This window comes from Manis pentadactyla, chromosome 10 (genome assembly GCF_030020395.1).
Source record: "Manis pentadactyla isolate mManPen7 chromosome 10, mManPen7.hap1, whole genome shotgun sequence".
NCBI classification, from domain to species: domain Eukaryota; kingdom Metazoa; phylum Chordata; class Mammalia; order Pholidota; family Manidae; genus Manis; species Manis pentadactyla.
In genome coordinates this window covers 98755163-98776500 of record NC_080028.1, presented here as the reverse complement: position 1 = coordinate 98776500, position 21338 = coordinate 98755163, and the positions used below count along the sequence as shown (strand labels likewise).

General features: G+C 54.2%; 3 protein-coding genes across 25 annotated transcripts in view; 1 reads left to right on the top strand and 2 right to left on the bottom strand.

Moving 5' to 3' along the window:
* Positions 1 to 2689: 2689 nt before the first annotated feature.
* Positions 2690 to 8685, bottom strand: LOC118918336 (uncharacterized). Of its 23 annotated transcripts, none has more exons than XR_008992225.1 (4): positions 8018 to 8581; positions 7698 to 7891; positions 6997 to 7086; positions 2690 to 5269 (listed from the first exon to the last, which is right to left on the bottom strand). XR_008992225.1 is itself a non-coding variant. In XM_057487379.1 (4 exons), the coding sequence occupies exons 1-4, from the start codon at positions 8264 to 8266 to the stop codon at positions 2774 to 2776; spliced, it is 501 nt and encodes a 166-aa protein (XP_057343362.1). In that variant the 5' UTR covers positions 8267 to 8685; the 3' UTR covers positions 2690 to 2773. The 23 variants fall into 23 exon arrangements, 5 of the variants coding, with proteins under 5 accessions (XP_057343362.1, XP_057343359.1, XP_057343358.1 ...); XR_005027107.2 differs by having other exon boundaries at positions 2690 to 5166; XR_008992227.1 differs by lacking the exon at positions 7698 to 7891 and having other exon boundaries at positions 2690 to 3683; positions 3844 to 3908; positions 4929 to 7086.
* A 78-nt stretch (positions 8686 to 8763) lies between these two features.
* On the top strand, positions 8764 to 17891 carry BRI3 (brain protein I3). The gene is made up of 3 exons (XM_036897059.2): positions 8764 to 9083; positions 9561 to 9663; positions 17467 to 17891. Exons 1-3 carry the CDS (start codon positions 8942 to 8944, stop codon positions 17597 to 17599), a joined length of 378 nt encoding a protein of 125 aa, XP_036752954.1. The 5' UTR covers positions 8764 to 8941; the 3' UTR covers positions 17600 to 17891.
* Positions 17892 to 19386: 1495 nt separating this feature from the next.
* The window catches only part of BAIAP2L1 (BAR/IMD domain containing adaptor protein 2 like 1), a 100983-nt gene continuing 99031 nt past the window's right edge, over positions 19387 to 21338 (bottom strand). Inside the window, exons 13-14 of the mRNA XM_036897056.2 lie at positions 20219 to 20256; positions 19387 to 19744 (exon numbers count right to left, since the gene is read on the bottom strand). Coding sequence (XP_036752951.2) covers positions 19669 to 19744; positions 20219 to 20256 — 114 coding nt within the window. The 3' untranslated portion in view covers positions 19387 to 19668. The remainder of the gene's footprint in view (positions 19745 to 20218; positions 20257 to 21338) is intronic.

The window sequence follows — 21338 nt, the reverse complement described above, 5'->3', positions numbered from 1 at the left end:
CCCACTGCCTGTCTTAGGTTGGAGCTTAAGGGGGCTTTTCCCAGTCCCATCCTCAGGCCCCCCGCCACTGCCCAGGGGCAACTCACTGAAGCCAGCCATGTCCACCGTGCAGGCAGCAGGTAGGAGCCTCAGACGGGGCCAGGGAGGGCGGGCAGGGCGTCCTGGCCAGGGGAGAGGATCCAGGGAGCTGAAGAGGAGGGACCCTCGGGGCAGAGGTGGCCTTGTTTTCCTGAGGACCCCTGCCCACCGTAGTCCTCCAAGCCCACGTTACTCAAGCAGAGGCTGCATAATAACCCTTGGTTCCTTCTGCTGTGCTCTGTGGCCTGCACAGCACTGTGTCCTGGCTGTTGCTGGCCAAGTAAAATGATGGCTGGGAGAAGGTGGAGCTCAAGCCCCTCATAGGCTGTGCAAGGGCTCTCTGAGAGTCACCGTTTGGGGGGTGGCTCACAGAAACCCCTTACTGACCTGAGGAAATGGCCTCAGCTCAACTTGGGTGCAGCCATTTGCTTCCACCAACCAGAGATTCCGGTTGTCACCAAGTTCAGGGCTCTGGTGAATGGTAACAAGTCCACCTCCAGTTCGCTTGGTCTTGCGCTACTATTGTATTTAAACAATGGTGACAGATTTCAAAGGGAAATACATTTTGTAAATCTGAGTAACTTTTACTGACATCTGACAGTGGGCAGCAAAGTTTCAGAGGCACGTCATTTCTCCTGAGTGATTTCACCAAACTCCCAGGGAGATCCCAAAGAGCATGAGTCATTGCCACGGGTATCCTCCCTCCTGTCTGTCTGCTCTTAATGGTCTTCTGGAAAGATCCAGACCTATTTCTAGCCTGAAGAGGGGCTTCGTAGTCTGTGGGCCGGAGCCCAGTGCTGGAGGTTAGAGGACCTAGATTTGAATCCACACTAGCCTAGTGATCTTGGACAAGTGACCTTGAGTTTAATTATACAGTTTTTGAGCACCTCCTGGGTTCCAGGCACAGGTGATACGGAGATGAAGCAAGGGCTTCAGCGGACCCGACTCATTGAGAAGACAGGCTCTTTCCTCGTCTGTAAATTGAGGGAGGCAATGTCTGAGTATCATGGCCTTCATAGTAAGAATCACCACGTGGTGCCAACATGCAACAGGAGGGTGACAGATGTGGGTTTCTCCCTCGAAGTTCCATTTAGAACTGGAAATTCTGTCATTCTGGAAGGTGATGGGGGTAAAGATGTCCCCACAGAAGAGAGATTGGTATAACCCTGAAAGGATGTTTGAAGTCCCAGTGTAAGAAAGCCTGACTGACAGAGGTTAAGTGACATGCTCAAGTTGCACAGACAGATTGGAGAACAGTCTGGATGAGAACCAGGTGTCATTCCAACCACAGCCCACTTCCTCCACATGCCTCCTGTAGGTAAAATTGTAAATTTCCAGAATATCTTGCCTGGCTTTAGTACATCTGCATATCAACAAGTGCTCAAGGGTGGAGAGAAGCATGGCTTTAGTGCATTTGCATCATTCCTTGGGGTGGAGAGAAGTTCATCCCCGTATCAATGGGTAATTGCTTGGGTGTTAGAGGGAGGGCTTATCTGTACCTGAGGGGGGGGGCTGTTTTTTGCTTCTGCTGGAGCAGGAGAGAGAAACGGCTGGGACTGCAGCTTGTAAGCAATAAACGGATTTTTAACTTTATTTCTCCCTTTAACTGATTTTGGTTTTTAGAGGTATTTTGCCCTGGAATTTCCTTTCTCCGGACTTACACCTCCCTTCACACCCAAACTCGGCTGCAGTGTTCGTGGGCTCCCCCTGCTCCCAGTCATGAAGTCTTGGGAAAGTGCTCTGTCCTGTTACACCAAAGATGGCAGAGATAAAAGGCATTAAATTAATTTTGCATGTGTTTGCCACAAATGTGTTGACATCCATATTGACGTGTATTATTAGTCTGAATTCATCCGTTACATCTACTAATACTGTACTGATTTTTAGGGGGTTTGAGTACTGATTGGAAACTTATTTAGCTTAGAAATTTTCTCTCCAGAATTTACTCTTTGTTCTTGTGAGAATTGCTGGGAGATGGTGACATAAAGGGATGCTATGTTTCATTGTACAAGTAAGTGTATCCTATTGGTAGAATTCTGTAGTGAAGACCACCTTTTGGAGAATGAAGGGTGTAGCATGGATTTAAATACAGTAATACATTACTTATGATAAGATGTACCACGTGACTCAGCAAGAAATTGTCATCTGTGTTGTGTAGAGATGTGCCTAAATTATAAAATATTTAGAGATATTTGCCTAGTAGAATCATAAGGCTTATCATAAAACTCAAAACTCAGTGTTTATCTAAGATAAACATTTAGCAAATATTTGGCAATGGCCTTCTCTGAGCCAGTCCCTTGCACCTGGTTACAGCCTTACATTTTGAAATGAATTTGCTTTTTTTCTGCCACAGTCCCAACTATGGGAGATGCTAGCCTCTTGAATGCACAACTCACGGGTTTCTTGGGAGATGGGTTATCAGCACTTCTCAAAGCCTGCCAGAAAGGACGTGCTCCTTGTTTTGATTTCCTCTGGCTACATCTGAGGAGAGTCCTTGGTGTCCGTTAGGTCTGGAGGACAGCGGCCCCTTCCCTGGCTCTTAGATGGGGTGCGGCACGCCCACTGCCTGAGCAGGCCCCTGCTGGGTGCTCTTAGGGAAAACATACACACAGCAGCTTACATCACATTTATTTACTTTTATGGAAATAGCATAAATGTTTTTATGTACATATGATAGAAAAGTGCAGAATTTCAGCTATATGAAAACTGCAGCGGAAAGAATGCTCCAAGTCTTCTTCAATAAGAACATATTTTTGTTAAAATCAAACAGTGGCTGGCTTTTCTTGTGCTCTCTGCATGGAGGCGGTGTGACGTGATCCTTACGGTCACTCATGCTGGATCTGGGCTCTGAAGATCCATCTTTCCTGGTTGTGAGACCTTGGAAAAGTCCCAGAACCTCGCCGTGCCTCAGTTTCCTCAGCAAGCAGTCGGGGATGTTGATGTCTAATTCATGGGAGAACCTGGAAGATGAGCTAAGATATGCACTTGGTGTTAAAACTCAACTGGGTACATTTTGAGATCTGATTGGCTTTGTTCAATGGTTCATGAATGGGGCAGCCTCCCATCTAGCAGATAGAAAGGAGCTCCAAAGAGGTGGATAAAATGGGAGACTTTTATAGGCAGAAAAGGGCAGGACAAGGAAAGAGAGGATCACCTCATCTTTGGGGGATGGAAGGGGTCTATCAGGTGAATTACTCCTGCTGACCAGGAAATTCCAGGTTGACTGGGTGAAGGTCACACTCCTGGGAGAGGTTGACACTGCCGTTTGGTTTGGTGTTAAGTCTGGTTTGCTGGTGTGGCAGCTTAGCACAAGTGACTCCATTCTGGGCCTGCTGGTTCTTTTTTGAAACAATTCTTCTCTTTGGGTCAGGCTCTCAGCCTGAGGGATGTGATCAGAATTTAAAGTGTCAGTGCCACTCCCAGCCACCACTCGGTTCTCACAGTTTTTCACTGTCCTCTGAGGTTCACAGTCTGACTGCAGGTCTGCGTTTTTAGTCAGCCCTTGTCTTCCATCCCTTTCTGGCATTCCGGTCTTAGGGAGATCATTTGCTTTGTGGTTAGCAGCTGTGAGGATGCATTTATGAGCACACAGCAGAGCAGGGAGGCTACCAAGATTACTAGAAGCGGGATCATTCTCAGTGTTTGAAGTGCAGTTTGGAGCCCCAGCACCCAAGACCCAAACTAGTCAAAATCAAGTAAGTCAAATAAAGACCCAGTCGAAGTAGTCGCCCTTTTAAGCCAAGTGGCTTGCTGGGCTGATCTTACCTTAACCGAGTTTCAGCTCCCCCGGAAGTGTTAACCCAGGGGCAGCGGGTGGTGGTTGCAGACACCTTAAAGATAATGATGGGCTATCTTATTATCAAGAACAACTCTGGCCAGAGAGTTTAAGGATTTCTGTTGGGCAGCCCTTATTTCAATTGTGGTTCCCAAATACTTCCACGTGTTAAGAAGAGGTTCTTGATCATAGCCCCATTTCCATCCCAGCCCGGGGGACGGCGATCCACCAGGGGAAGCTAATTTTGAATCATGGATGCGTCCTGGTAATTCCCGTTTGCGTCTGTGGCTCAGGACTGGGAAGGTGACAGCCGTGGAGGCCAGGAGGTGAGAGCCTGCTGACCACACGGGTGGTTTTACTCCAGTCACTCTTGCCTGTGTCTCCTTCTTTGTGCAGGGTTAGGATGGTCTTAAGTCTTTTGTTTTAGGTCCCTCTTGTGTCTTTTAAGTTTTCACTAGCCTTTTACAGCGAATCTTCCCATGAAGTTATTTGGGAGTTTTTAAAGCCTTCTGGAGGATGCTGCATGCCAGTTAATATAGGCATCCTGCCCTGCTGTTTGATCTTGGAGCGCTTGCTGTCATGTGCACGTACGCGAGCGAGTCTAAGTGGACTGTTCTCAGAGTTCCCATCGTCATTAAGATCGTTTTCAGTAAGAGCTAGCCGTTTTTGTAGGTGTTTATAGCTTCTAGAAACATAGTACTTAGACACTGAATAAGGAGGGGTGTTGGAGGTGCTCAACTCTGGAATTTAAGGATCCCATTTAAAGCATTTCTGTATTTATTTATTTACAGTTAAGGCTTTGGGTCTCTCAGAGTCAAAGGGATGTGCTGCTGGGTCGGGGTTGAGGTGCTTTACAGGGTACCCTGTTGCACAGAAATTTTCTTGAGGTTAGTGGGTGACCTCGCATTGTGTGGCCCATTCTGTGACCAACCTCTCCCAGCAGGGGAGTCTCTGGGTTAGGTGGTGGGTGCTCTAACAGCTTTACAAGTTCTGCCTGTGCCCACCACTTTTGTGGCTGTTTCTGAGAGTTCCATTAGCAACAGCCTTTACCTACACAAACACGGTAGACACGTACCTTAATAGGAGGCAGTAATCAAGAGACATCCCTGCGTCCTGGCCAAGAGAAGCCCTGCAGCCATTTCTGTGGCACTTGGGGCTGACTGGGGGAGGGGCTGAACCAGCAGACCCTAAAAATGAGGGCTGGGGACTGGACTGGGTTTCCAAAAGGGGAATTGCAGACCAGAAGCCAAGCAGACAGGGAGCTCTGTGCAAGGAGGGTGGAGCTCAGAACCAAGAGGAGTTTGCTCTTGGCCCTAGGAAAGAGTGAGAAGAGAACTCAGAAGGGTTCACAGGGCACCATGCCTGTGTTTCTCGTCCCCAAAGCAGTCTTAAGTCTCCTGCTGCTGGCAACAAATCCTTTACAAACACAATTGAACGGAATAAATTTAGAGATCAAATTGGCTTCATTCAGGGATTCAGGAATTAGGGAGCATCCCATCTAGTAAATAGGAAGGGGTCTGCCAGGCATATCTCATCTAGTAAATAGAGAGGGCTTTACCAGGTAGGTTACCTCCCTGCTGACCAGGACATGCTAGGTTTGTTGGTTTAAGATTATATTCCTAAGAGAGGCTGAAACTGCAGTGAGGTTGGGTATTAAGTCATAGTTTGTTGACATGGGGTTGAGCATAAGTGGCTCCATTTTGGGCCTCTTGGTTCTGTTTTGAACAGGAGTGAGATTACTCCTCAGCATCCCGGTCTGCAGGTCAGCTCCTGTGCTGTCCAGCAGTGAGGTCCGACTCTCTGGCCTGCTCAGGAGCCCATTCTCCTTGGTGACTTTTCTACCTTTCCCTTCCCTTCTCAGACCCCAACACTCCCTTCTCTCTCCTTGGTCTCAGCTGCTCACTTTGCTTTCTGTTACATATGGAAAACAAGCCGGCAGGGAGATGAGAGAGCTCCCTGCTCCGTCTAGCTGTCCACTGGCATGGTGCCCACGTGCTCCATCATCTCCCGTTTCTACGGGTGACTCATCCCCACCAGCACCAGACCCCATCCCCTTCCACCTCTTTCTCCCGAATCTGTCCTCTTCTGCATCTGGTTGTTTACCCTGCTCATAAACATGCTCTTACTTTTCTTCCCCTCAAAACATAACCAAACACATGGAAGCTGGCCTGCTCACAGCTAACTCTCTGACTTCCCTCCGGTCTCTGCTCACCTTCTCCCTGTGCGCACTCTGAACAGCGATGTCAGATTCCAGGCCACTCACTGCCCTGCCTGCCTCACTCCCCACATACCCTTGACCCACCTCATCTTCCCCTGAAGTGCTTACCACTTTCTAAAGCCTCCCCACCCCACTGGAGTGCAGGCTCCACAGGGCAGGATGCTGCCAGTTTTGCTGTATCCTGGGCAGAATATTTTGAGTGGGTGAACAGCTGTGACCTCTGAGATCGTCTGCATCTGAACGTAGCACTTCACAGCTGTCTTCATGCACAGCCTTCCTTCGGGTAGGCGTCTCTTCGGGACAGGCACCCACCAAGCCAGCCTGTGTCACTAGCCTCTCCATTTGCTTCTAATCCACAACCAGGTTCTGGCACCACCACCATCCGGGCACCCTAAGTCTCCCATATCCCCCTGGAGGTCACCGAGTTTTAATGGGCTTGGACTCTCTCACACCCTTCCTCTCCTCTTCATCTCCACGGCCCTCTTTCCTCCTCGATCTGCTGCCTCTGATCTACCAGTTATGTTTTTGCCGTGTACATCTGACGCTCCCCCTCCTGTTTAAACTGCATGTCTGCAGTAAGCTCTCACAGCTTAGCCGATATCCTGGCTCCACCTCCCTGGCCAGCCCACCCCGGTCCCCTGGACACCCTCCTACGGTTCTGGCCACACCCAGTGATAGCCGGCTGCTCTGGGGCTGCGGTTGCCACTGCCTGGAATGCTCATCCCCTGGCTCCGCGGGCCTTCCGGCAGTGCTTCCGCCTGGCACCCTCAGGACACCCAGGGCTCCCAGGCACCTACAGCCCCCTCACCACACAGACCTCACTCTGCAGCCCTTATGAGTTTACTGTCTGGCTTCCTGCCAGACTACTCCTTCTGTGTTCCCCCAGGATGGCCCGTCATTTGCTGCATGAATGAAGGGGCGGGACCTGCTTTATGTTTGTCCGTGGAAGTGATGTCGGGAAATCCTCAAGCCACACGCTGTCACTCAGGAGTTTGGATTTCCATACCAGGGGACCCTGTTGGGGGGAAAATCAGTTACTGGAAGGGAAAGGGGCCAGAGGCTACAGATTTTGTGAAGTTTGATTAGCAAAAAAAGGTTACAGATTTTGTGAAGTTTGATTAGCAAACACAGGCATGTGCAGAAAGGAAAACTAACCATGGAGTCGAAGGGACATGTTAATTTCTGTGTGATAGGAAAGGACCTCAGCTAGCTGTCGGCAGTTTGTCAGGTGTCACAGGGTGGCGGCCCCACATGTATGTCCACAGCTGAGCAGGTGTTAACAGGCCCAACCCAAGCCCACTTCTGCCTGGTTGAAGAGGCTCAGGGTGCACCCGCCTTCCTTGGCCGGGCTCTCACTCTCAGCTGCTGTTACCCTATGGCTCCATCTCCCACAGCTGCCCCCAGGGGCACATGCCTCCCTACTGCAGCCCAGGACCTCTGCTGGCCCCAAAGGCTGCCAGCCTTATTCATAACCTGGCTTTCCCCTGATGCTGGCCAGGCCCTTAAGTGGCCCTCCCCTCATTCCTCCCTCAGGAGTGTTGGGACAGTGATGACCAGCACAGGAGAGAAGGCAGATGGGGATGGGCTTTGAGGAGCTAAACTCTTGATAAAATGATGGTCTCTTACGCAAAGCTAGAAATAAGGCGGGGTCTGGGAGGAGGTGGAGTTGTTCCCTAGATCAGCACTGAAGGTCATCTGAGGAAGCTGGGAAATGGCAGTGCTGCGGAAGGCCCAGGAAAGACACAGAGCAGTGACAGGCGTCAAGGGCCTGAAGCTCGCACATCTCTCTTTTTAAAGCTGTGCTACAAATCCAGTCAGCGCTGGCATGTGACAGTGAAAAGGCTTTCGTGAGGGAACCAGACACAGCGGATGGTCTTTGCGGTCGTTTAGGCCACACCCCTTTCTGAACCTCAGTCTCCCCGCGGCAAACCCGGGGTTGTACGTACCTCCCGGGCTGCTGTGAAGATAGGAGAAACCGAGGAACAACGGGTGGGTTGGACAGTGCCTGCCATGCAGAACGTCCCCAGTATAGGGTTTTGTCCCCAGAGGGTGGGTAGTCACGATCAGTGGCCACGACTCCTGTAAATTCTCTACTTTGTCAGGAAGAAAACCGAGGGAATGAATACCTGCTGAGCGCGAGCAGGTGACGTGGATGTGCGCGTCGTGCATTTTCCTGCAGGAGTTTGCGCCGTCATGGTTGGGATCCAGGGTCGCTCAGAACGCGGAGCCCCGATCCCTCTACCCAGCCCAGGGTCGGTGACAACCAGCGGTCGGCCTGGTGACTCTTCCCGCTGGGACCCTCCTCCGGCCGTGCCCGCCGCAGGCCCCTGGCCACCCTCGTGGTGGGGGTTGGGGATCGGGCCCTGGCCTCTCCGGCCGGCCGAGCGGGTGTCCGCGCTCAGAGATGGGTGGGGCGCTGGGAGAGGGCGGCCCGCGTGCCAGAAAGGTCACGACCCCACAGCAGTGTCTCCCCGCCGCAGTGTCTCCCCGCCGCTCCCTGGGGGCGGTGAGAGGTCTGCGACCGCGGAAGTGGCACGGGGAGGGGCGCGGAGTCTCGACCAACAGGTGGTGGACAGACAGCCGGGGCTGGCGCGGCCCCTTTAAGACGCCGGCCGGCCCCGCCCCGCGCCGCGCCCCCGCCGGGAGCCGCGCCACGTGACTCCAGTCTTGTGACTGGCCGGGGGGAGGCGCGGAAGGGAAGCCCGCGGCGCCCGCCTCCGAGAGGGGCCCAGCCCCGCCGTCGCTGCTACCGCCGTCCCAAGGAGCGGGCCCGCCGCGCCGTCCGGCGTTCCGGGGGTCCGAGCCGGAGAGGGAGCGGGAACCCAAGCAGGCAGAGCGGGAGCCGGCCGGGTGGGTGGGCGCCGCCCGCCATGGACCACAAGCCCCTGCTGCCGGAGCGGGCGCCCGCCTACAACCTGGAGCCTGGCCAGGGCGACTTCGCGTGCGGCCCGCACGGCTACGGCGCCATCCCCACCGCGCCCCCGCCGCCGCCCTACCCTTACCTCGTCGCAGGTGGGCCAGGGGCGCCAGGGGCGGGGTCCAGGGCGCCGCGTGCAAACTTTGGGCCCAGACCTGCGGCCACCTTTAACCCCGCAAGCCAACTTTTCTCGGGACGCCGCGCGGCGGGGGCGCAGCCGGGGGCCGACCCGGGGCCGGAGCGCGGGTCTGGGGGCGGGCCGGCGGGGGATTCCCTACCCGGGACTGGGCTTTAGAGGCGGGCTGCCCGATCCCCTCAGCCCATGTGGGGGTCGCAAGCGCAGGTCGCGCCCTTACCAGGAAGCGCCACAGCCCCGCTTTAAGTTAACTCTGCCAACGAGGGGGCTACCTGCAAGTTAGCATCTGACGAAGACCATAGTGGGCGCTTAGTGAAGGCAATTGTCTGGAATTTGGAAAGGATGAGGGTTTTTTGGGGGCGGGGGCGGACAGGAGAAGCCCTCACACTCCCTGGTTTCTTCCCCGCCTCCTTCTGATGCGTCTTCCTGCCCGCAGGGATCCCCACCCACCACCCCAGGGTCTACAGCATCCACAGCCGAAATGTCACCCGGTACCCTGCCAATTCCATCGTCGTCGTGGGAGGCTGCCCAGTCTGCAGGTATGTCACAGGCCTGGGGGCTGCCTCCGGAAGCTTGTAAAAGCGCACACAGCCTCTAGAGGCAGGATCGTTGGCGAGTGGGTCAGCCTTGATCTGGGGCAGCTGCTGACCTGCCGCGTGGATTCTGCACGTTTCGTTCATGGGGCACATGGTTGGGAGTGGGGGTCTCTTTCCTGGGCAGTAGAGTGCTTTTGGGACCTTTGAGTCCCAAGTGAGTGGGATGAAGAAATGTTAACAGAGCCCCTCCTCCCTGGTTCTGGGGCCTGCAAGTTTGCTCTGCAGTTGATTGCTGAAGGTGGTAGATGGTTTCATTTTGCCGTAAAGGGCAGTTTGAAGTTGGCAGCGGGAGAGCCTTGACTCAGACGGCCAGGTGTTCAAGAAGCTGGAGGCCAGGGGGCGGCCTTCCCAGCAGGGCCATTAGCTCGATGGGGATGGGAACGTCATGGTTCTTTGGGGCCTGAATGATATTTTTCTGGTTTTCAAACTGGAGCCTCCAGAGTCTCCTGAGGATGCGTTACAGGGCTGGAGACGCAGCTCCTGAGAAGTCCATTCAGACAAGGCTTGGTTCCTGCCCTTCATGGATGCTTGTGCTCAGATGGTCTAGAAAGTGAGGCTGACTTGGCAAAGGCTGGCTCGCCTATCTGGGAGGCAGCAGTTGAAGTCTCCGAGGTGGACTTGAGAAACCCTGGTTTACACTTAAAGTTTCCAAAATGTATGTGAAAGCTGAGTAGAGTCAGAGGGAATTTAAGAGTTCCAGAGTCACAGAGTGCATATGTCTTGGAGGTGAGGGCTGGGGAAGAGGGAGGGCACTGCAGAGCTGGGGCAGGAGCACGACTCCCAGAGCCACCTGTGTGTCTGGGCCAGGGGGACTACATTTGCAAACTTCAAATGGTGTCTCCTCTGATGCAGCTGATGAGAAGGCCTCTGGAGAACACACAGGGCAGGGTGGGCAGGGCCAGGCGCTGGGCCCTCATGACCTTGGTTCCCCCTGTGGCTACTGGGGTTCCAATGCATGGGGTGCTGGCTTGAAGAAGGGGCGGGACAGGGAGGCTGGCCAGGCGCCACAGGGCAGGGCAGGTCCCCTGTGGAGAGAGCTGGTGGAGACCCTCCCGTTTGTGGGAAGAGGTGTGTGACAGACCATTGTATGTGACTTTGAGGCCGGTCCTGAGTGCTCCAAACCCTGCTGTGTGCACAGTCCTTCTGTCCCCACTTAGCCCAGCTGGAGGGTTCCAAGTTCCTGTTTTGGGTGGGGGGGTGTTCTGGGGAGAGATCTTTGAGTGATCTCCTGAGTTTAAGGAGGCAGTCAGGCTGACAAACCAGGGGAGGGTCAGGAAGGTGTCTGGAGCAGGGAGGTCTGGCTGGGATTGCCATTCCTCTGGCCACATCCCAGCCAGGGGTCACCTGCTGGAGGAGCTGGGCTCAGATTCAGGCTTCCAGCCACTGGCATCTGGGAAATAGGATGTCGATGGGATGGCTTGTGTGTGCAGGCTAGGGAAAGGGAGGGGAGACAAGCTGCGTGGCTGTCCCCAGGGCTGTGGAGTTTCCTGTCCACTGGCCCTGATGCCGTGGGGTACACAGCACACTCAATACCCCCTTTCCCTGGGGTGGGAGCTGTGCCATCTGGGAGGCTGGTGACTTCTGCTTACTGGGCCTCTGCTGCCCCAGTCACACACAATCTGGGTCAAGGTCAGGCTGTGCTTTCTGCTCTGCTAGGGTCTTGGGGCTGTCCACTGGCTGAGGGGTGGGCACCTGCATTTGGGTACAGGTTTCTTCCCTTTATGTTGGGGTCACTGTCCTCCCTGCCTCCATGGGCTGGAGATGCGTTCCTGCACGGTGCCAGCTCCCGTCCACGTGAACTGTCCTGGCAGCCGCTGCCCTGGGACAGTGATAGGAGTGGGTGGGCTGAGCGCAAGTTTGGGGGACCAAGTTGGGACCAAACACTGATCCTCTCCATGGTGTGACCTCTGGTGTCCCTCCTGTCTGGATGCCAGCAGTAAGGTCCCTTCCCAGCCTGTGGGTTCCTCCCCAGGCCAGCATCCCTACTATCTTCCTGCATGGCTGCTGCTGTTGGAGGACTGCAGGTGGGAGGCCTTTTCCACCTTCACAGGGAGACTGGGAGGTGGGCAAAGGAGGTGGGCAGCCCAAGGGAGGGAGGCAGGGAGAGGCTGGGTGCTTCCCGAGGGAGCCCTGCTGAGGTCTGCGGAGTGGGTGTGAGGTCCTGTAGCAGTGCCTGTCAGGGGAGAAGGGGAGAGGTACCCCCACCCCTGAGCACAGTCCATGTCGTGGAGTTGGGAGACAAGCCACCTTTCACTTTCCCACACTTCCTCCTGCCAGGCTCATCCCCTTCCCCCCTTACCGCTTGGCAGGAATTTGCCCAAGTCACAAGTCTGTGATTCCCTCTGAGGCCTGGCCTAAGAGGCCTGTGTCACTTGTCACTTTGCCGTCATCTGAGCCTTCCCTCAAGCAGCCTGACTCCATCTTCCCTTTTTAGCTGCCACAGGAGAGTGTTTTCCGACCCCAGCAGAGGAGTGAGCTGCTCCTTGGTTCACCCCACCCCGCCCGGCCTGGGCCTCTCTGAAGGCTGTGGGCTGTCTCTAGATGCAGACAGGGCAGCACTGCTGCAGCTCAGGGAGCCTGGGCCCTTGGGTGGTGGGGCAGCCTGTTGGGAAGGTGCCCTGGGCAGCATGGGCCAGGGTCAAAGGTCAGGATGTGTGCAGAGCAGCAGGCACAGGGGCTGGCCTGCTCTGGGCTCCCTGCTGATGCTGGCTGGATGTTGTTAGGTACTTGGTTTTGGGGGTGGGGGGAGGACCAGAGAGGTCAGAGGAAATCCAAGAATAAGTAGGGTCTTGGAAGCAGGAGAGGGGCTCAAGGAACAGCTACCAGGCAGATGGTGCTCAAAGGTCAGGGCAGTAAGGTCCACAGTGTGGTACTGGGGGTTCAGGGTGGAGGCTGCTGGTAACCTTGGGAGAGTCCTTGGGGGCTGAGGTAGGGTATGAGGGCGTGACACAGGACATGGGGTGACAAGGTGTACTGTGGGGTCAGGGTCCCAAGAGAAGGGGGCCTGTGACAGGTGGACAGTGACGGGCTGTGGAGGGGCTGCTCCTTACTGATGGGGCACCAGCTCCTCCACCTCTTGGGACCATAAAGCAGGGATGCAGGCCTGGGCCGACTGGAACACAGGCTGCCACAAAGAGCCTGTCCCCGTCCACAACCCTGTGTGCTCTTCCTGGTCTCGGGAGCAGCAGATGGTGAGCCAGGGTTCATGGCCTGGGCCACACTGGGCGGGGTGTGTAGACCAGGGGCCACAGGAGTGCCCAGGCAGGCCTCCCCAGTTTTGCTGCTGGGACTGAGCCCGGGTGGCCCGTGGTGAGTCTGGGGTCAGACAGTGGAGCAGCGTCCGAGGGGTCGGGTGTGGTGGAGGGCTGCCGAGCAGGTGCGTGGAGGCCAGAACTGCCTGTTCATCTGTCCCTGGGAGATGTGTCTAATGGGGATGCTGGGACAGCTGAAGGCTGTGCTGACATGCCTCCAAGGGGGAGGGTAGGACCCCCCCTGCTGAGGAGACAGCTGCTGGCAGCTCTGGGCACTTCACCCCGAGCCTTAGCTCCAGGACACATGGAGGATGTCCTCTGCACCCTTTTCCCTGAGGAGGCTTGTCCTTCTAGTGAGGCTTTGGGGCCTGTGGAAGTGAGTAGTTGGGGAGGGTGGGCAGTGTGGGCTGGGCTACGTGGGTGTGGCAAGGACGTGATTGTTCCTGGTCAGGTCTTCGGCCTTGGGACCTCAGGGACATGTGGCTGACGGCCGGTCCTGGGGCAGCTTTGAGCTGGCTCCCTTCCAGCCGCGCGTGCGTGTGTGTGTGTGTGTCTGTGTGGCTGGCAGGAGCCCTGGGCAGGCAGGGCCTCTGTGGTATTCATCTGGGGCCCCGCCCAGGCCTCTTTCAAACCGTGTGGCCAGTTTCTCCGTCAGTCCTGGTCAGGAGTTAAATGAGTGTCTTCAGAATTAGTCAGTTCCCTGTTTCTCTAGTTCCCACATCCTTCCCTGACCACCCCGCCCCCAGTTGCACGAGGGGTGGGACCCCCAGGCACAGCTGGAGCCTGTGTGTGGTTTGGGTCCTGAGCCAGGGGCTAAAGGGTGAAGCCTATCCTGAACCGATGGGGCTCTTGGGCATTGGAGAGGCTGGTGGGAGGCTGGTAGCACCTCCCTGGGGCAGGGGTGTTCCAGGGTGTCCCCTCCCTCCTTTGGTGGCTTCACAGGGACAGGTGCCAGGGACAGGTCTGCTCTGCAGCCTGGGGGTGTTGCTGCATGAAGACTGCCTGGAGACTGGATGATGTTTCTCAATTCAGAAGATTCTGTGTTAATGATGCAAATGCTGCTTTTGAAGTCTGGGGTGGTACTGCATAGTCAAAGCATTAATATTTCTGCAGCAAGATGCAAATATTCACATTAAGGGGATAGATTAAAGATTATAAATGGCCACATGTTTGTCACATGTGGGCTGCTAGGTGGGTTTGCTACAAACTTACTGAAAAGATTCTGCTTTCAGAGCTTTTTGGCATTTGAAATTATGGGTAAGAGGTGTAGAGCCTTAGCATGGCACCTGAGGACTGAGCTCGAGTGTTGAGGCCCATCTCTGGAAGGTCTCATGGTCTTAGCCTTGCTGGCAGGACTAGATTCTGCTCATCTCTGTCATCACTACGGGGACACCCTCCCCTTCTCGAGACAGTGGCCTGGCCTTCAGAGCAGAGTGAGGGGGACAGAGCTGGGGATCTGCTCTGGGAGCAGGACTGGGGAGGGCCATGGGGTTTTGACTGGATCAAACCCAAAGCCAGGCCCGATTGGGGCCGTCAGGGTGGCCAGCTTGCCAGCTGTGCCCTGGTGAGGAGAGGGGGCAGGTCTGGACAGGGAACATGGATTTGAGCAGTGGGGGGTGCTGGAGTGTGTGCTCCTCACCCCTGGGCCGTCAGCCTGTGCTGCCCATCACTCTGCCTGCCTTTTAAGTTCTTGGAGTGACTCCTGAGGCTGGGCTGGCAGCTGGTGGGAATCTTGTGCTTAGGGGAGTGGTCCCCTGGTCTGCTAGTGAGGGCCTGGGGAGAGTGACCAGCCTTCTGGGGTTCCCTCCAGCTTTAGACAGTGTAGCCCAGGGTTTTGGAATTTGGGAAAAGGCAGGTGGGGCTGCTGCCTTTCAGTGCCTATCCCGGGGCAGTGGCTGCCCACAGTCAGGACAGTTCATGCAGATGGGAGCTGGCACTGTGCAGGAGAGCATCTCCAGCCCCGCGGCACCCCCTCCAGGCCACTGGGGTCAGATGGATGGGTTGGGACCCACCCTGGCCCCGGCCCGAGCCCCAGCCTCCTCCTGAGCATCTCCAGGAGCCTTTTGCAGACAAACTGGGCCCTAGGCTCTGCCTCTTAACAGTCTTTGAGATTAACAGATCATTGAGATGATACAGAGTGTCCAGCCTGGGTGGGCACTCAGCTCTGTGGTCACTGACCTTGGGCTTCATTGGCCCCTGGAGGGGATGCTTGGTGAGGCACCCTGGTGACTCCTTTGGGCAGGCTTCTCTGGAAGCAGGCCACCCACCTGTGTGGCCTGGTTCAATTTTGTCGTTTAACTGAATGTGCTAATCGGTGTGATCTTGGGATTTCAGCTTGGGAAGAACAGTGGTAGGTGCCAGGAAGCAGCAGGAGTGGGGCCAGGGGGCTGCCTCTTGTGCTCTGGAAGTGGCTTGGTTAGCATCTGTTGTAGGAGTGGTTGGCCATGACCGTGGATAGAGCAGGTGCTCCAGCCCAGGGCAGCCTGTCATGCCCACCTGTGTGTGGTGATGTCCTTCCTGAAGCCCCTGTCCCTCCCTTTGGCAGTGTGGCCATAGGTACTCTCTCAGCTGGGTCTTACACCACCAGCCGGGACACCTGGGCTGAGAGCCCGAGGCTGGGGCAGGCATGGCATAGGCTTGGCCGAGCCTGGACTCTCAGGTGGCATGGCCTTGGGGGAAGGCTGGGGAACTGGGTGGTGGCCTGACAACCTTTGTAGGCTGAGGAAGGGAACTTATATTAGTCTACATGAGAAACGCTAGCTGCTGATGGAATTCTAGGCCTGTTGTCAAACTTCCCCTTGGTCAGGCCTTGCCTGGGTGCAGTTGGCGCCGAGTCCAGGAAATGCTGGGTGAAGCAGTTCAGTGGGTGTCTTCACCGCAGGACTTGAGCCTTTCCTAAACAAATACGCATCGTGACTCCAGCAAGGGGCGAGCAACACCCCCCCCCCATCTCTGCAGAGCTTAGTAGGGGGACTAGGCTCAGGACCAGCCCCCTGGGACATGCTACCAGCATGTCCCTTCTGGTGTAGGTGTGGTTCTGGCAGGTGGGCGTCTGAGGCTGGGCTGGCAGCTGCTGGGGATCTTGTGCTTATGGTGGTGGTCTCCTGGTCCCCTGGTAGTGAGGGCCTGGGGAGTGACCAGTCCTCTGGGGCTTCCTCCAGCTTTAGACATTGTAGCTCAGGGTTTTGGGATTTGGGTAGGAATTAGGGAAAAAGTGCTGTCCTTCAGTGCCTGTCCCAATATCCTTTAAGCAGCTGGAGACCAGATGCCCAGTGTTAGTGCCAGGCCCCGCTCTGCAGGGCAGGGGGCCCTCCCAAGGGTTTGGGACTTCAAGAGGCTGCAGTCTGGTTGTGGAGCTGAGGAAGCCCTGTGTCTGCATGTTGCCTGGGTTCGTTTGGCCTGTTTGTTAAGCTGAGCCTTCCTGCTTTCCACGTGCAGTGGAGGGTGGGAGGCTTCTGCTTCTAGACACATAAAGGATGGGGTGCAGTGGTGGAAGCTTGGGTGAGAGAGCGTGGGGCAGGCCCAGCCCACAGGCCCCTGGAGACCCTCGCACCCACTCTTGTTCTCCCTTCTGCCTTCTCAGCACTCAGTAGTGTGGGGCTGGGCACATTTGTTCTGGTGAATTGTGGTGACATGGCTTGTTTGCCTGTTGGCCCTCAGTCACAGGTGTCCCTGTGCCCAGGGTGCCCGTTCCCACTGGCTTTCCCTGGCTTCCAGGAGTGAGATGCATTTCTCCTCCAAGCTGAGCTGGCTGTTGGTTCATTTTAATTCCAGCCCTGTGCCCAGAACTTTATAGAAGTATCCTAATGAGCAGCGGCAGAGCTAAGCACATGGCTCCTGCTCCCACCTTTGGGGCCTTTGAAAATGACCCTGGAGTCTGAGTCGGGACTTTGGGTCGCTGAACCTGTCCCCACTGGCACAGGGCGTGGGAGACATGCCCTAGGTGTCAGATTCACATCCTGTGCTGTCAGCCTGAAGGTGAACTTGGCCTTTTTAAGTCTTCCACTAGAATATAACCTCTCTTAGCAAAACTGCCCAGGATTCTAAACTCTATCACTGTTTTTAGAACTTCCTCAAGGGGATGGAAAAATCTGAAATTTCTCAACATGGGGAAAAAATACCATCAGGTGATTTGGTTTTCTTGGTCTTGTTTTCAGAGATGAGAATTTTTATAGAAACTAGCATTTGCTGCTGCTGCTTTTGTAAGGGAAAACTTGGCAGACCATGTGGCTGGGGCTGTTCGAGTGGTGATCCCTTTCTTCTTCCTTTCGTGTTTCCTGTGTAGTGACTGATGGCAGCAGTTTGCTGTCCCCATGTGACGGGCACACGCAGGCGGTCTGATGGCCCCGAGGCTGCGGGTTCACTGCTGGGGGGATAGATGGCCTCTGTGGACAGCGTCACCGTGAGCCCCGGGTCCGTGCAGTCATGGGTCTCGTCTCGTGCGAGGAGGGGATGCTGGGCCTCAGCCCTGACCCCAGGCCCTGTCTCTCTGCAGGGTTGGCGTTCTGGAGGACTCCTTTACCTTCCTGGGCATCTTCTTGGCCATCGTCTTGTTCCCTTTTGGCTTCATCTGCTGTTTTGCCTTGAAGAAGCGAAGATGCCCCAACTGTGGAGCAAACTTTACTTAAAGGGAAGAACACACCTGGCTTTCATACACCCAGCTATCTTTTTCTAATGTAAATGTTGTGTACAATAGCTTTATTTGATTAAGCTTCAGGACTGTTTTGTGAGATGGGCTACACATTTGGCATGTGTGAGCCGAGGTTTCGTGAGCATAGGGGTTACGGAGTGTGGACACATACCCACACTGCTCCCGGGGTTAATGACAACTCAATAAAGCACTGCTTTTATTTTTTGCAGTCTTCAATTTGAGAAAGGTGAGAAATACTGTTTTAAATAAATGAAATTCATACCATTGTTTACCTGGTTCTGCTTCTTCTGTGTTTGTACACTGTCCCATTGCAGCCCAGCCTTCTCCAATTCATGACCCTTCTTGATCTTCTATTATTCCTCAATGGGCATGTATAGCTTGAGAAAATGTGCTTGTTTTCAAGTTTTTATTACAATGAAACACAGTAACTTCACATTTGCAGAGCATGTAGCCCAGTGCGAGGACCCAAGGCGAGCCCTCCCAAGCCTGTGTGAGGCAGGTAAGTGGCCAGGCCACTGCAGGCCATTCTGTGAGCGTGCAGATGGGTTGGGTAAGCCAAGTGGGCCTGCAGATTGCATCTAGTAATCCCAGAACCTGTTATATATCCCAGTGACAAAGCCACAAGAAACTCAAGAGTAGAGCTCTAGGGCCAGAGTGTGACAGCCCTACCCCCGCTTCCTTCTCCCTTGTTAACACACTTCAAAACTTGCAGCTCCTTCCCTCCCCACCATTGAAAAAAATGGGTTTCCGCAAATCCTCCTCTACTTAGACAGGTACTGCCTGACAACTGCACTTAGCCTGGCTCAGTCACAGGTGGGGGACTCTCACATAGTTCTGCATTGTCAGCTATTGGTGCAGATGCCTACACTGGTTTACATGCATTTGACTTGGACCAATTTCAAGCTTATAAAAAAATGACAATATTATGACACTGGTAAGCAACAAGCTCCACCTCCCTGTCCACACACAGTGAAGAGTGGGTGTGAATTATCCTTATTCTCCACTCCTAAAATAGGGCCTAATCCCTGACAGACAACTCAGCTACTCGCCGAGTTCCCTCCCCCAGAAGCCCAGGTTCCCAGGGCGCCATGGTGGGTATCAGTTGAAATGCAGACCCTTGTCCTCCCAGCCACCAGCCTTGGACTCACATAGCTCCTCTTGGCTTTAGAAGCACCGTGGGCCAGTACCTGATCCAAAAGTGGAGAAACTAGGACTTTACAATTCATGAGGTTTTGGAGTGACTTCAGTGATGGAAGCAGCTTTGGTCAACCAGCTTAGCAAGAGCACCCTCGGTGTCCACATGTGGGTCCTCAGATGCCCATGAGCCCATGAGCCAGGCCCATTGGTCAGTCCAGGTGGTGACTCACTACCAAGTTCAAGTAGCTCATGGAAATTACTGAAGTACTAAATGCCATGCCATGATAGGGCTAGACAAACTGCTCTACGGCTGTGTCTAAATTGGAAGCTGGGGATTTCTCTATCTTGGGTAGCTCTGCATTTGATTAAAACTTTTTTAAGTTAGGAAATTAAATTTTATACAATATTCTCATAATTTATATTGCTTAAAATTATGATCTGCATGCTAAGATGCAAATTTACACAATATTTTCTTTAAATGTCATAGTGCTACTTAAGAGCACAAACTTTATAAAACTATGGTTTCATTTACATTCATGTGCAGAAAGCCAGTCATGAAAGCGTAGACTATTCCTTATTCTAGCTATTGAAGAGATAATCATAGAATATTTATAAAATGATAAAGAGTAAGGATTAGAACCAAATTTACTGTATTTTGAAAAGAACAGGAGAAAAATATTTTAAATGACAGAGGTGCTCACTAAACTATTACATCTTCTCAAAGGCAGGAATGTACAAACCCAACTATGTGGAATTGAGAAAATGCATTGATTTGCTCAAGTGGAATACATTTAAAATCAGGCACCTCTGGGTGAAGCTTTCCAACAGGGACAGCACAGATGAGACAGCACATGCCTATCATTCTGCAGGTGAGAACATCCAAGGGACTAGGAGAGTCCTCAGCCGTCTTCATCGAATGATGGGTGCTGATCGGTCATTTGTCACTGTTGGTCGGAGTTTCACAGTCGCGAAGGGGTTCTCGCCACTGTGGGGGCAGGTGGGGGAGAGGAAAAAATATCTGTAAAAATACTAGAAGGGATTTGAATGTACGGGAGCTGATGACCATTGCTGCTCTGGCAGATCACAGAGCTGATGTAAGTTCCGGACAGCCCTTCTGAATGTGAGGTTTCACTGGTGGTTCTCTGCGTGCCACTATCAAGAGAAACATCCAAAGTCTTAAACACCGCCATCCTCTGGGAAGGGGGCTGCATGGCAGAGCCACCTGGACAGGTGCATGAAGTCGCCAAGTGTGGCATGCAACCAGACCTCCCTCAGTACCCAGCAGCCATGAGGACACAGTGGCTGCGTTCCCTGACCCCACGGTCCCGAGGCCTTGCTCAGAATGCAGCTTCCTGGGCTGTGTACTGGGGAAGGCCCATCTGGGGGACTCTCCAGGCCATTCACCATGGGGAAGGGCGACTGCCAGCCTGGAAGGGCTTTAGGAGAAAGTTAAACATACCTGAGAAAAGGAGGCTTTGCAATCCCATCTGCATCATTCTGTGAGAAAGAGAAAGATGAAGTTTATGGACAGCACATGAGATGCGGACATTTTTAAGACCAGGAGGTAGAGACATTTAAAGTGGAATACTGTCCACACTATGCATGTTTAGTTTGCACCCTGCAATCTCAGTCCATTGAAACTGTCAAGGTACCTAAATTCACTTGCAAGAAAAAGGGCCAGTGAGAACCGAAAACCTCATAGACGGGGCCCCTCACGAGGGCTGGACGGACCCTCAGACCCACAGGGAAGACAAGACGCAGGGCCTGCCGCTTGCCTGCTGCCTCTCAGGTGCACAACTGTGACTGCAGCTGGCTTCTGGGGAGCCCCGTCCAGAAGGTGCCATGAAAAAAAAACAGTAAAAAGAGAGCCTATTTGGGATCTGGTGCCCAGAGTGGTGCCAACTGCTAGCCAGCGATCTTACAGAAGTTCCATAAGTGAGAAGTGGCGATGGAGCATATGAGCACCGGCTCTACCTTCGGGAACCCTAGGGGTGTGCGTGCCAGCCTCCTTTCCTCATCCCAAAAAGCTTGCAGGCTTTATGAACCTACTTTACATCTGTTCCAGCTGTTGTAAGAAATCAGTGGCCTGAGCATGTGGGGAATGCTCAGATGGCCGCCCAGGAGAGGGCAGTGTAGCGCCATCTGGCCAACCGGCTGCCAGACCAAACCTTACTCCTGAAAGCTCCTGGGACTCCCTGGGGTCCCCATGCACCCCACGCAGCCTTCTGACCCTGACTAGAATGTGCCTCACTTCTGTTGCCAGCTGGGGGATTGAAGGCCAGACCTGGAGGCCAGGGCGCCTTTGGCACAGCCTCTATGGGTGCTGGACATACAGATGCTCAAGAAGGCAGGCTTGGGGACAGGGATACTTCAGACCTGTGCCTGTGCCTCTGAGGACCTCACACCTTGACCTTGAACACGGGGGCCAGCAGGCCAAGGTCATCCCAGTGGGGCACCCCAGTACCTGCAAGCAGTCCCCAGTCACCCTGGCACCCTGATTCAGCGTCCAATTTTCATCACTGAAGCACAAGGCAGCTGCCCTTAGACATTATCCTAAGAGGGCTTTAAGCAGTCGCAAA

Coding starts and splice junctions, on each gene's coding strand:
- BRI3 (XM_036897059.2), top strand. CDS start 8,942: ATGGACCACAAGCCCCTGCTGCCGGAGCGGGCGCCCGCCTACAACCTG. Junction 9,084..9,560: donor CTACCCTTACCTCGTCGCAG/GTGGGCCAGGGG, acceptor TCCTGCCCGCAG/GGATCCCCACCCACCACCCC. Junction 9,664..17,466: donor GGAGGCTGCCCAGTCTGCAG/GTATGTCACAGG, acceptor GTCTCTCTGCAG/GGTTGGCGTTCTGGAGGACT.
- LOC118918336 (XM_057487375.1), bottom strand. CDS start 8,266: ATGACGGCGCAAACTCCTGCAGGAAAATGCACGACGCGCACATCCACG. Junction 7,087..8,197: donor CACCTGCTCGCGCTCAGCAG/GTATTCATTCCC, acceptor TCCCCCCAACAG/GGTCCCCTGGTATGGAAATC. Junction 3,684..3,843: donor GGAGCTGAAACTCGGTTAAG/GTAAGATCAGCC, acceptor TAATCTTGGTAG/CCTCCCTGCTCTGCTGTGTG.